The sequence below is a fragment of a genome, unplaced genomic scaffold (assembly GCF_019419815.1).
Source record: "Pyrus x bretschneideri cultivar Hongxiangsu unplaced genomic scaffold, Pyrus_bretschneideri_v1 Contig1, whole genome shotgun sequence".
NCBI lineage: Eukaryota > Viridiplantae > Streptophyta > Magnoliopsida > Rosales > Rosaceae > Pyrus > Pyrus x bretschneideri.
Window position 1 is genome coordinate 13,386,440 of NW_025999390.1, and position 14,735 is coordinate 13,401,174.

General features: G+C 36.5%; 1 protein-coding gene across 1 annotated transcript; it reads left to right on the plus strand.

The window, feature by feature from the left end:
- The first annotated feature begins 803 nt into the window (after positions 1 to 803).
- Positions 804 to 1,979, plus strand: LOC125475014 (F-box protein At5g49610-like). Its single transcript, XM_048579358.1, has one exon. It carries the CDS (start codon positions 804 to 806, stop codon positions 1,977 to 1,979), a length of 1,176 nt encoding a protein of 391 aa, XP_048435315.1.
- Positions 1,980 to 14,735: the final 12,756 nt, after the last annotated feature.

Below are 14,735 nucleotides of genomic sequence, written 5' to 3' on the forward strand. Positions count from 1 at the left end.
ATTTAACTTCGATTGGCGCATTGCCTTCTAGATATTATAGTGGATACGTTTCACTTTAACATGAGGTACGTTTCAAGTTGCTTGGTACGTTTTAATTCGACATTGGTACGTTTTAATTCGATACTGGTATGTTTTAATTTGACTTTGGTACGTTTCTATTTGAAAAATAAATTGTAATCATCCATGTCAAGAGATATAAGATACAATGTGTGTATACTCAATAATGGTGGATATAAAGATCGTAGAACATTCGTAAGCCAATAAAATAGATCATTGTTTATGAACGCCTAATTTCTCTATCTCCCCTAACAAATTTCAGCTTATTTTCAATAGCTATTTTATCTCTCCCTCTTTCTCTTTTTCTCTCCCTCACAAAATTTCTCACGACCGTATCTCTCTTTTGATGAACTGGGTGAGAGACACAAAAAAGTAGAAAACTGTTCTCTGATTTTTAGGAAGATAATTAAAAATTAGTAATAGATATTAAAGGATAAACTGGAAATGAGTATATATCTTTTTACATTAATAATAGATAATGAATTAAATAAGAAAATGCTGATGTGGACATACATTAATTTTAATTTCTAGGAAGAGGACATGCGATTAACTTCTTCTAACTCTCATAAATTCAACTGCCAAACACATTCTCCCTTTGTTATAAATTATCTGTCTACCTCGGGAGTATTTCAAGCAATTGCTTTGGCCCCAAGTCTCCAGCATCATATCAAACGAATCGTCAATAAATTGCAGGGATCCAAGATCTTGTCCACTGCATTGTGCTAACTAACAACACATCACACACAATGGATAAGATGGACGCCAAAAAGATCAGTGGAGAACCCGAATCCGAATCCAAATCCCATTCAGTCGCTTTAATGGCCTCGTCATCACTACCATCCCTTCCTTCAGAAATATGGTTTGATCATATTCTAACACGAACATCGCTCGAAAGTCTAGGCCGGTGCAGGCTGGTTTCAAAGGAGTGGAATCACATCACGTATGACTCAAGGTTCTGGCAATTTCTTTGCGAAAGAAGTGGCACAGTTTCGGGGTTTCTAGTCGAGAATCGGGTCAAATATGGGAAAACTTTACAAACGTTCGTGTCTGTTGATAATAAGGCAAACAAGAATTTGACACACTCAGTTATGGACTTCATGCCTGTCCCAGTGCGCATTGAAGCTGTGAGTCGTCAAGGTCTAGTGTTTTGTATGAGCGAAAATAATTACCAACTTTTTGTCTGCAAACCTACCACTAGACAATGGGAAAAGTTACCGAATCCAAGGAACAGGTATTTCACTTCGACGACTGCCATAGTTGTGTTAAGTTCAAAGCCTCTAAGGTACAAGATTATTCAGATTTCAAGAGCCCGGTATCCCTTCTTCAAGGTCAAGTCAACACAGTACTTAAAGTGGAGATTTGAGGTGTTTGATTCAAACACTTGGGAGTGGAGGCAGTTGAAGGATGTAAGCTTACCTTATTCTATTTGCTTATACGGCTTTAACCGGCGCTACATATCAGTATGTGGTGGATTCTATTGGCGATTAGCGGACAACAAAATTTTTGCTTTTCATTATGAAGATGATAAAGAGAGTTGGGAACTATTTGATTTACCACAGCCGGTGAGGGATTGTGAGGGTTTAAGTTACAATCGACTCGTGGAGTACCAAGGCCGGCTTGGATTGATTTGCATCTATAGGGAGTCCATGGACCTGTGGGTTATGGAAGATCATGAAAAAAAAGTATGGAGAAAGATACGGAGATTGAGCATGGAAGGGCTTAAAGAAGTGGAGGGCTATTGTCCTCCCCCTGTATCATTTTACAGCAGTGATATTGCACTTGTGAAAGGGCACGAAAAACTCATATTTTACAATTTTCGAGATTCTAGTTCTAATGTAGTGAGATTAGGGTTTGATCCTAGTGAAGTTTTCAAGCTGCTATCGGATTCTGAGAGAGTTAATTTGAGGGGTACCTGTCCGTAGATGGAGCTGGCAAGATTTTAGTTTCATCTTCTCTATAAGTTTATATTTACATTTAGTTTGTTTTGTTATTTGTGTTGTTATTTCATAGGTTTATAAAGTTCTTGTTGAATGCTTTATCAATAGAACTTTGTTGTCAATGTTAATTTTGTTCATATTTTTTACTTACACACGAAGCCCCTGAAAGCCTAATCTCAAAGAGAAATTAATATAGAAACTGAGATTTTCTCGGTAAAGACTGATTTTCATTGATTGAATAATTATGACAGTACAAGAAGATATATATAGCCACAAGCTTACTACACTAGTACCTTTAACTTCTACAACTAATTACACAATTACCACAATTAACTGTTTACTATTATAACAAACTAGTGGCTAGTTTCGATGATTTAGCATCTGTCTTAATACACCCCCTCAAGCAGAGCTTGGGATCAATTGTTGAACCAAGAGGAAGCTTGGACTTGAGATAGCTAAATCGACTTTTAGATAGAGATTTAGTATGAATGTCAGCCAATTGATCTTGACTGCAAACAAATTGAACTTTGATGAGATGAGCCAATATCAACTCCCTGATATAATGTTAGTCGATTTCAACGTGTTTGGTTTTGACATGAAACACCGGATTGGAAGCAAGAAAGATGGCTGAAATGTTGTCACACCATAGGGTAGGAACCTGAGAGAGTGGGAAACCAATGTCACGAATTTTTTTACAGATCCAAGTAAGTTCAGCAGCTGTGTGTGCTAGATAACGATATTAAGGTTCAGTGGATGATCGTGCAACAGTGGATTGTTTCTTGGCACTCCAACTGATAAGATTAGATCCCAAAAAGACACAATAACCACTGGTGGAACGTCGATCAAAGGTACATCTGGCCCAGTCAGCATCAAAAAAGGCAGTGAGCTTGGTAGCGCCATTTTTAAACCAAAGTCCTTCAGAAACAGCGCATTTGAGATATCGAATAACCTTTTTTGCAGCTTGCATATGTTGTTCTCGAGGAGCATGCATGAACTGGCAGATTTGATTAACTACAAAGGAAAGATTTGGGCGAGTCCATGTTAAATATTGTAAACCACCAACAATGGACCTGTACTCGGTTGGATTGGACAAAAGAGGGCCTGTGTGATCAACTTTATGAGAGCCAAGTGGAGTACAACAAGGCTTGGCACCATCCATATTGGTTTTCCTAAGAAGATCTAGTAAGTACTTAGTTTGATGAAGGAAGATGCCTGCAGAAGACCGTTGAACTTCTAATCCCAACAAGTAGTGCAATGGACCCAAATCTTTGATTGGAAAAATAATGCTAAGCTTTTGGATGAACAGAGTGCATAAAGAATGATTAGGGCCAGTGACCAAGATGTCATCAACATAGATATGGAGCCAAAAATAATCAAGAGGCGACATGTGGATTTTTAGACAAAAAGGACAAAATTACCCTTAAGGAGCATCGGAATTCCTACGCGCGAGCAGTGGACAAACATCCCACAATCAAGTCAAAAGTGCCAAAATAGGTATTTATTTTTAAACCTATTTCATCCATCCTCATCAAATCCTCTCCACAAGGTAACCCCCAAAACATTTCTTTTAAATTATGTTAATTGGTAAATTAATGGATTTATTACCTAATTAATTTATTAATGGCTGATTAAACAACCAATTACACCCAAAAAATACACAAAAGGCCGGTCACCTTCTCTCCCAAAGGGACCGGCCATGCACTATATATTCAACCTCATTTCTTCTAAAAACCTAGGTCTTGACTCTTGCTAAACAATCAAAAATTCCTTAAACACTTTTCTCTCAAAATTCTAACTTTGGCATCGGAGGTTCTTTCGCCAAAGCCCCCCCATTCATCGTGGGTGTGTGAGGCTCTTAGCCTTGACCAAATGTGCTATTTGTTTTGTAGGTGCAATTTTGTCCAAGATCAAGGAGGAAGAAATTTGCATCCACAATAGACTAGTACCATGACTGGAGATGGACCTTTGAAAACAAACAATGGGGCATCTAAGGAATACTACACAAATTGAAATTGAAGAAAAGCTTGAAAGAGTTTGTCAAACCAAGCTCGTGGTGCCTGTTTAAGACCATATAGAGATTTCCTTAATTTGTAAACATAATTTGGCATACTGGGATCAGTGAAACCCGTGGGCTACTGCATATACACATCTTCTTTTAAATCCCCATGAAGAAAAGCATTACTTATGTGTAATTGGTTTAAAAACCAATTAAACTGCATTGTAAGTGATTAAAGTACTCTAATGGTGACTGGTTTATAAACAGGACTGAAAGTCCCTTGAAAATCAATGCCTTCTTGCTGGTGATAACCCTTTGCTACTAAACGAGCTTTAAATTTCTCAATAGTACCATCTGGCCTTTTCTTTATTCTGAAGACCCACTTGCAACCAATAACATTTTGGGAAGAAGATAGAGGAACTAAGGTCCAAGTACTTGTTGATTGCAAAGCATTAAATTCATCTTGCATGGCAGATCTCCAGTGAGAATGTTTAGATGCTAGCAAGTATGTGGTTGGTACAAAATCAATGTCTAATGGAAGTGGATGCTTGGTAGCTACATACACTTTGGGCTTATGTATTCCAGCTTTGGAACAAGTGATCATGCAATGAGTATTACCATGCGGCATTGTCACTTGAAGAAAGTGGTGTTGTGATGGTCATAGAACCTGAATGTGGTACAGAACTTGTAGAATCATAACTTTGAGTATTATGGATAAGAGAACTTGAAGAGGTATACCTAGAATTTGATCTCAAAATGGGAACAGAGAACTGAAGATTGATGGTAGATGAAGTTGATTCTGGAAGTGAAACAGTGCCTTTAGTAAAGGATTGAAAAGGATATGTAGTTTCATCAAACTGCACATGGCTTGAAATATAGATTATGTTAGTTATTGGGTCAAGACACCTATAACCCTTGTGTTGTAAACTATACCCTAAAAAGACATAACTTTTGCTTTTTGCATCCAACTTTGAATGAACATAGGGCTTGATTCATGGGAAACAACTGCATCCAAAGACTTTGAGTCTGGAATAGTCCGGTGGTTTGTGAAAAAGAAATTCCCAGGGAGACTTAGATATCCCAGAGATTGGCAACCTATTAATGAGATACACAGTAGTAGAGAAAGCCTCCACCTAATAGAGATGTGGAACATTAGAAGCAACAAGTAAGGTTCTAGCAATCTCCACAAGGTGTTTGTGCTTTCTTTCAGCACAACCATTTTGTTCAGGAGTGTGTGGACAACTTAATTGATGAAGAATACCATGATTGTGAAGCAAAGACTTGAACATAGTACCAATGAATTCACCCTCTGAATCTGAACACACAATCTTGATTTTATTGCCAAGTAAATTTTCTACATAATGTTTGAATACAACAAAAGTAGAATAGGCATCAAACTTTGCCTTTAATGGAAATTGCCAACTATTTCTACTGTAATCATCAACTAACAACAAGTAGTATTTGAAACCACTAGGTGAAGTAATGGAGGCAAGACCCCAAAGATCACAGTGAAGCAATTGTAAGTTATGAGTAGTTGTAGAACTAGCAAATCCAAATGGAAACTTATGGTTTTTAGCTGGAGCACAATTTGGACAAAAAAAATTCAACAGTAACCTCGCCTTGCACTGCAAGTTTATTGCTGGAAATAGCATTTCGAAAGAGAGAAGAAGATGAATGACCCAATCTTCGATGCCAAACCTTCACATGAGCTTTGACACTTATTAGAGCTGATGGTGATGAAGTAGTGTGGTGATTGGATCCTTGAAGTGGATAAAATCCATCTTTAACTCGTCCTCGTAAAAACGTCTTCCCCAAAACACGATCCTTTACAGTGGATCCATTAGGGTCAAGTGTCAAAGAACAATTATTGTCTTTGAGAAAGTGATAAGCAGACAATAACTTGTGTTTCATATGAGGGACATACAATACATTGCTTAATTTAAAGGGAGTGTGAGATGTATTTAAAGAAGAGGAACCAATATTATGGATAGACATACCTTTACCATCTCCTACGTAGACTTTGTCTTCACTAGCATAGGGAGAGGAGACTGAAAGATTTGCAATGTCATTTGTGATATGTGAGGTAGATCTAGAGTCCAGTAGCCAAGATGGAGAGGGTTTGGATGAGTAATTAGCACACAAAGCAGCAAGTTTGGCTGGTGGTACCTTTCCAGATATCTCAGGATTCATCATGTCAAAGCAGTCAATGGCTTCGTGGCTAGTAGAACCACAAATTTGAAATGTATTCTTGTTATCAAATGAAGATAAAGAACCTTGATAGTTAGATCTGGAGCCTTGATAAGTAGAACGATTCTGACTTCCACGATATTGTCCATTGAAATTGCCACGATTGGTACAACTGTAATTGCGATTCCCTTTGTTAAAATTGCGATTATGTCTCCCTCTATTAGAATTATAACGAAAGGAAGACTGAAATGGCTGATTGTACGCAGCAAAGTCCTGTGGAGGAGGCGTTGGCGACAACGGTGCCTGAGACTGAACAAAATAGGCTTGAAATGGCTCAGTGGCAAATGAAGAAGTTGTGTGCATACAATGAGCCGTGGAAATTTCTTTGGTGAGCAGCAAACCATGCACTTCCTCAAGAGAAGTAGAAGATAATTAAAGCATAATTAAGTCAATAAACGACTCGAATTCATTAGGTAAACCATGAAGTGTTGTTGCAATTAGGTCATGATCTGAAATGGCTGCACCAGCAATGGTGAGAGAATCTGAAATTTCCTTAATTTGTTGAAAATATTCCAAGATTGATTGAGAGCCTTTCTGAATTGACTGAAGATGAGAATGAAGTTGATGAATATAAGTATCAGAGGCTCCACCAAAACGTTGTTCAAGTTTCTGCCATAGTTCTCGAGATGGGATACAGCAACCGTGAAAGGAATTAGGTCTTCAGAGAGCGTCAAATTCTGCCATTCAAAAGATTTTGTTATTTTTCAAACCACCGCTCAAAAGATGGATTCAGAGATCGATCAAGGAGAAGTGAAGCCGGACATGGCTTGGTGCCATCAATAAGGCCAAAAAGCTTGTATTTGCGCAAGATTGGAGCAAACAACGCACACCATGGTAGATAATTAGTGTGCTTGAGTTTGATTGACACCATCTGGCCAATGTTTTGGATCGTAAAAGAAATATACAAATTCTGAGGTTGAGAATTTCCAGAGGAATTAGGGTTTGGTAATGGCGCTGAGTTCATCGGAGATGATGATTCAGAGGGGGAGGCCATGACATACAGAGGCAAGATTCGAGATAAGAGAAGAAGAATCACGAATCGGAGACAAAATTCGATCAAGAAATGAAGAAATCGATCAAGAACTCGAGGCAGTAAGCGAAAAAGGATCAACGCCTTGAGGCATATGGCGTGATACCATATAGAAACTGAGATTCTCTCTGTAAAGATTGATTTTCATTGATTGAATAATTATGACAATACAAGAAGATATATATAGATATATATAGCCACAAGCTTATTACACTAGTACCCTTAACTTCTACAACTAATTACACAATTATGATATCATTATTTAGTAGAAAAATTCTAAAAAGCTCAACAAATTAACCTTCTAACAACTGAATCTAGTTCTCACAATGCTCACAGATCGGCTGGCCTGCCAGCAGTAGTCGGACTTCTCCTGTTCCCTGATCAAATAATTATTTCACCGATTGGAGATTGTAGGCCAAACTCCAACCAGAAATTAAACCAAAAGCTTGAAGTAAAACCAAAAGGCAAATGCTAAGTTTTCCTATCTGGCTAGGGCAAAACCAAAAGTTTGAAGTAAAAGAAACCTAATAAGGAAAGGATTAATTCCTCTCCACTCGAGGACTTATCTATATAAGAGAATAAAATCAGAGGAGGAAGAAGGCTATAGAAGGCTAATTTTTTCAAAGATTTCATTGTATTGAATCTCCTTATAAATATAAAGGATTAAGTAACTTAAACCCCCCAACTTTTAGTGTCATTTCAAATTGATCTCAATCTTTTTAAACATTCAAAACAAGTGCCCAACCTATTAAAAATGTCACATCCGTTAAACCCCAGTTAATTTCTCCGTTAAATGTACATGTGACAACAATAGGTCCCACTTTTTAGTTTATATGAACACTAAAATAATAATAAAAATAACTTCTAAAAAGACATGAAGATTGAAAAATAAATAAACAAATTCACAAATAAAATGGAAAACAAATATGAAGATTGGAAAAGATCAAGCCCTCGCCACCTCCAAGCTCAACCTATGACCACCAAAACCCCATCGGAATCTTTATATTCAAAACCCACCAACTAGGGCCACTTAGTACTACGGTTTAGTGATATTCTTCTTCACTTGTAGGTGAGAGGTTTTAGGTTCGACTCTCCCCAAAGGTGAATTTGAACCACGTGATTTCTAGCCCATTGTGAGGCAAAGCCCACCCCCTCCCTATTAGTGTAGATAATTTCGTTTGTTCAAAAAAATAAAATCCACCAACTGGTATATCACGTTTAACATTAATATTAGTTGTCTTAAAATCTAAACTTCAAACATAGATTATATTATATGGAACCTAATGATCAAACGGGAATTCAATAATTGAAAATGGACCCAAATTTAAATTACATCAGGAGGGCAATTTTCTAAAGAAGGTTAAGAATTCAAATAGAGTTTCAAGGAGAGCTTGTTTCTGCTCATGTGATCTCCTCGTTTGTCGATTATCGGCTCATAAAATTTCTAGTTCTTCTTTGTAGGTGGTGAAAATGGTGGTGGTTGCATCCTAGCAGTCCATACCACGTCAGCAACCTTCATGACCTTTTCCTTGATGTTGGCGGCTTGAGTTGTAGGGTGGAGTTGGTATTGTGCATTGAGTTTGGAGGTGATGGCTTGATGGGGTGGTGGTGAACATTAGTTGGTAGAGATCATGCTTCCATGGCCTTCTAATGATTTTGAAGACAAAGTAAGCCTTAGTTAATTTAAATGAAATTTAACTGGGGCTTAATAAATGTGACATTTTCATTAGGTTAGATACTTGTTTGGAATGTTTACAAAGGTTGAGATCAATTTGGAATAACACTAAGGGGTTGAGGGATTTTAGGCATGTAATCCAAGAATATATAAGAGGATTAATTTTTGACTATAGACTTTTGAAGTCTTTTTACATAAGGTAAATTTAGTATTAAAATTTTCGTTAAAAACGGGGTGAGGAAATAAAACTATATAGTGGACATATCTGCACTCCTTTTATTCCCAAATCTATGTACAAAAAGTACTCCTTTCAAGTTTTCAATTTCAACTATGAACGACGGCTTCCGCCGATTTGTAGTGATAAAGAGCGGGGTGAGTAAATCAATTTGAATTGAAATTTACTTGAAATTTCTACATTATGGTATATAGTCAAATAAGTCATAGCACCACTGGAGATTCTAGTTCAAAACCGAACCGGAAACCAATTCTTGCTGTTATTGATTTCCCATCTGCATAGGGACTCGATGAAGCAATTATTAGTCCAACGTTAATTATTACAAGCCATGGGAAGCTTGAAATACAAGAAACCTAATACGGATGGGATATGATAAGATTAATTGGTCTCCAAGATTCCTCTAGTGCATCGTGCTATTTAAACCTCTTGACCTCATAATGTGAAGAGAAAAAAAACCTCGAAGGTGATCCTGAGTTCATATCTCCGACGAGTATCCCATTGTATTTGGTATCATCTTTCTTTAACGAGCTCTAATGGCCTCACAACCATCTCTTCCTTCTGAAATATTGTTTGATCTTATTTTAACGCGAATCAAATCACTCTATAGTCTAGGCCGTTGTAGGCTGGTTTCGAAGGACTGGAATCACATCACATATGACTCATGGTTCTGGCATTTGTTTTGTAAGAGGAGTGGCACAATTTCTGGGCTTTTAATTCCGAACAAATATTCATCAACCTTGGCGTCTATTGATAGTACGTCCAACAAGACTTTGATACTTTCATCGCTACTAAACTTCTTGCCTGTTCCTGTCAAGATCAAAGCTGTTAGTAGTACTCATGGCCTAGTGTTTTGCGTGAGCCAAAACCCTAGAAGCTCCTCCGTGGCACCTGATTATTTTGTGTGCAAGCCGACTACTCTACAATATGAGACATTACCCAATCCAAAAACTAGGTACTTCAACAGAATAACTGCCATGGTTGTGTTGAGATCAAAACCCTTAAGGTACAAGATTATTCGGTTCTCAGATCCCAAAACTCCAATCTCCGTCTACAAGCCTCATCATAAACTAAAAAGCTACAACAACCTAATGTGCGAGGTGTTTGATTCAAACACTTGGGCATGGAAGAAATTGAAGGATGTTACTAGTTTACCCTATTGTGTTTTCTTCGGTTTTCACCGGCCTTGTGTAACAGCATGCGGCGCATGCTACTGGCTTCTAACAAACAACCAAGTATTCGCTTTTTATTACGGAGATAACGAAGATAGATGGGAAATATTTGATTTACCGCAGCCGGTACGTGATAGTGACTGTTTCAATTGCAACCAACTCGTGGAGTACCAAGGTCATCTTGGTTTGATTTATTTTGATAGAAGAGAGACGTTCATGAAGTTATGGGTAATGGAAGATCATGATAAAAAAGAATGGAGCAAGAGACAAGCATTGAACATTGATCTTGAAGTTCTTGAAGATTTGGAGGGCTATTGTGCTCCTCCTTTTCCCGCAGCACTTTACAACAGTGATATTGCACTGATGAAAGGGTTCTACAAAGTTATCTTTTACAAATTTCAGGATTCTAGCTGTAAGGTGGCTCGGCTACGGGATCAACCTTATGAGATTTTCAAGCTGCAGTCGGATTTTGAGAAAGTTAATTTGAGGGGTCCGTGGAGATGGCAAGACTTCAGTTTCATCTTCTTCTTGTTTGCGTTTGCTCTGTTTAGTTATGGTTTATGTTTTGTGTTAGGTTTATAAGTACTGCCCTTGTATTTTACTTACCTTTGATCTCTTTTGATTTATTTATTTTGTTGTTGTTGTACACAAAGACATGTCATCTGTAAAAAGGTCTACAAAATTGGAGTTGGATCCCATCTGGATCCATATTGTGGGGATCCTCACATCTTAGTCATTCATCGTATATCGTGCGATTAGAAATCATTTGACTTTTTTTTATTTAAAATTAAACACAAATAGTACCCGACGAAAATTGACCGCACGATGTATGATGAATGGTAAGGATGTGAGGATCCCTAGAATCTCCACAAAGAGGATCCAAGGATCCTCGTCCTACAAGATTATCATTGTTATTAATTTACATTTCTACCTAGGACTTGTTTCTTTGGCCCCAAGCTTCCAACATCAAGTCAAACGCAAAAACCAAAAAAAAATTTGGGCATGTTATTCCTAGAGTGCAATGAGAAATAAAAAGTGAAATCGGAAGCTTAGGGTACAAGAAATCCTATTGTTGTGCGCGATTCAAATGTCGATTTTTTTTTTTTAAAGAAATACAACTAGACTATAATATATAGCTAATTGATAAATTGTGTTAATCCAAACCACATCACGTTTAATAAGTTCAACACCCCCAAATAATGTTATCACCACCATCTCTTCCTTTAGAATTATGGTTTGATCATATTCTAACACAAAACGACACCAGACCAATCTCTTGATTAGTTATACATGACCTCAATTTAATGAATTCTTTTTAAGAAAAACTAATGATAAGGGCTCAAAAATTTTGAATTTTAACCAAAAATCAAGTAATAAGTTTATTTAACCCATTTAAAGGAAAACTAATGAAAATGACTTGAAAACTTTGAGTTTTAACGATAAGGAAAAAATAAAGAGTAAAGTGAATAGTATTAGAATTGATTTTTTTAAAGTAAAAATATGATTTTTTTTGTTAAAGTGAACAGTACCGGGATATTTTCGTTAAAGCTCTCTTTATTTAATGGTTAGGACAAAGCCCAACACTAAACTAGTCCAATTAAAATGATCCAAACAATGAATTTCCAATTTTGCCCCTGACTGCAAGCCTTTGTCTGTTTAATATCTCCGTGCTATCCTCGGTCTCCCCCATTTCTTCCTGACATTAGAAACCTTCCATTTTTTCTTTCCAATTTCGCAATGCAGCTCTGTCACTAATGTAAAAACCACATACCCGACTCCCCAACTTGATTTTGAGCCGTCTACATTTCCGTCAATATTAGGACTAAACGAGAAAGACCTGGAATTCCTCTAATAGGAGACGATGATGACGAAAAAGAGAGCGAGATGCAACCACCTAGCACAAACCCGAAGGGAAAACATGGCTGAAATCTCGAGATAATCAGATCCAAAAACAATGTTACAAAACCAAGCCATAGCCTCCATAACCTCAAATCCTTCATCTCCTTCCATCTTTCTCTCGTATCCCCAAGATAATTGTGCTCCCCTACCCTTTTGATTAATTTTGATCCTCCCCTCCCCTGATTGATTGATCTCAACCACTCAATTCTTGAATTACCAATAAGTGCGTGTGCGTGTGTGTGTAATATATGTTATGATTATTTTCTTGTTTGAAATTTTGCAGAGAAAGAGCCCAAGTGGGAGTTTTTCCATGGCAGAAAGCTTCGGCGCATGCCCTCATGAAGAATCTAAGGCCCTTGGTCTGTTTGTTTGTGTTTGTGTTTATTTTTGAGGCTGGTTACTGGGTACTGTTTAGTTTATGAGAAAATATTTTGGTCGTGTGATCTTTTTTGCATGTTTGATTCTTCAACCCTTCAAGAATTGCTTTCACATCCGCACCCTTTTCACTTATTACTTTTACTAACAAGCGACTTTTTTTTTATTGGTTTAGGTATCATCTTTTTACCACTCTTTACTTTTAAAATCTTCTTCTTTTTCTTCTTCTATGGACTAGTGCAGTGATTTCTTTAGTTTTCGTAATTAAATGACTCAAGGTTGAAAGCAATTGAACTAAACTTTTTCGTGCCCTTTTTTTTTTTTTTACCTTATTTGATATATACTTCATTTAATTTGTAGCAAACAAAATAGTCTGCTGGTAAACCATTAAAATTTTGAAGGGTCATTTGCCAATGGAAATTGGTTCCCATGAAAAGTGCTCTGCACTCAGAACAGCAATTGGTTTTGGAGGTGTAACTGGAGGCTAAAAACTTGAACGATTATAACCTGATTTGTTAAGTGTATTTCCTTACATCAACTTTTTTTCTATAGTATTTTTTATGTGTACCTTTTTATGCAATGGCGTATGGACCCCTTCGTAAAACTGACTGGGGCAACAAAATCAAGTATTGAAATCTATTGAAAAACAAATGTTGTATTTTTCCAGTGCAGGGTAAATGAAAGAACACTAATAGATGGAACACTATTTTGGATCCTTTAAATGGGGAGCCATTCCTTAGAGTTTGCCAAGTTGATGAAACAAGAATTAAGGTATGCTTGCAGCTTGTATAATACAAGTATCCTTTTCGTTTTTTTTTATTGAAAAATCTATCATTTCCTTTGTAGAGTGCATATATATTAAGCAACTGAGCACCCATCTTGGTTAATACAAGTATCTTGTTCTATGTCAGTATATGTGTACCGTAACGAATGTTTTTGGATTGCTGGATTGCTATTGCAGCCATTTGTAGAGAGCTTGTCCAAGTGCCCATGGTCTTCACAATCCGTTCAAAGCACCAGAGATGTTTGTGTTTATTACCATTCTATTTCTATGTCCTCATTTATCTTTAGGCATCATTTGTTCTCTAGATTACTCGCATAGATTCATGTAATGGTAGAGGACATCAAGATTTTCATTAACTCTCAGTGATATTTTGCAACAACATAAATTAGCGAAACTCATCACCCAAACATTTTTCGTTGTTCCATCTGCAACAATGAAAATAGTTAAGAAACTATTTTTTTAACTACAACAAAATAACGCACACTATTTCTAATAAACTTATACTATTTATGAAATGAACAAAAAAAAAACCACAATGTGTCTAGAAGGTAACAAAATAAACACTACTTATGAAACTATAGCAAAATAACCAACATTATTTCTGGAAGTGAACCAAAATAACTCATACTATTTCTAGAACTACAACAAAATAACCAAGACTATTTCTGAAAGTGAACCAAATTAACTCATACTATTTCTAGAATTACAACAAAATAACCAGCACTATTTTTGAAAGTAAACCAAAATAACTCATATTATTTCTAGAACTACAGCAAAATAACCAGCACTATTTCTGAAAGTGAACCAAAATAACTCATACTATTTCTGGAGCTACAACAAAAAAGTCACACTATTTATGAAACCGAACTCAAATAACTCATACTGTTTATGAAAGAGAGCAAAATAAACACTATTTCTTGAACTATAACAAAACCACTATTTCTTGAATTACAACAAACTAACCTATATTATTTCTAAAAGTGAACCAAAATAACCTACATTATTTCTGGAATTACAGTATAATCACCCACATTATTTTTAAAGGTGAACAAAAATAACCTAGATTATTTCTAGAACTACAACAGAATAATCCACACTATTTCTAGATCTACAGCATAGTAACTCACGCTATTTCTAAAAGTGAACAAAAATAACCCACACTATTTTTGAAACTACAGCATAATAACCCACATTATTTCTGAAGGTGAACCAAAATAACCCACACTATTTCTAGAACTACATCATTATACCCACATTATTTCTGAGCATGAACCAAACTAAACCACACTATTTCTAGAACAACAGTATATTAACCCACATTATTTATGAAA

Bases quoted from the DNA above. Each gene is read 5' to 3' on its own strand.
- LOC125475014 (XM_048579358.1), top strand. From the start codon at position 804: ATGGATAAGATGGACGCCAAAAAGATCAGTGGAGAACCCGAATCCGAA.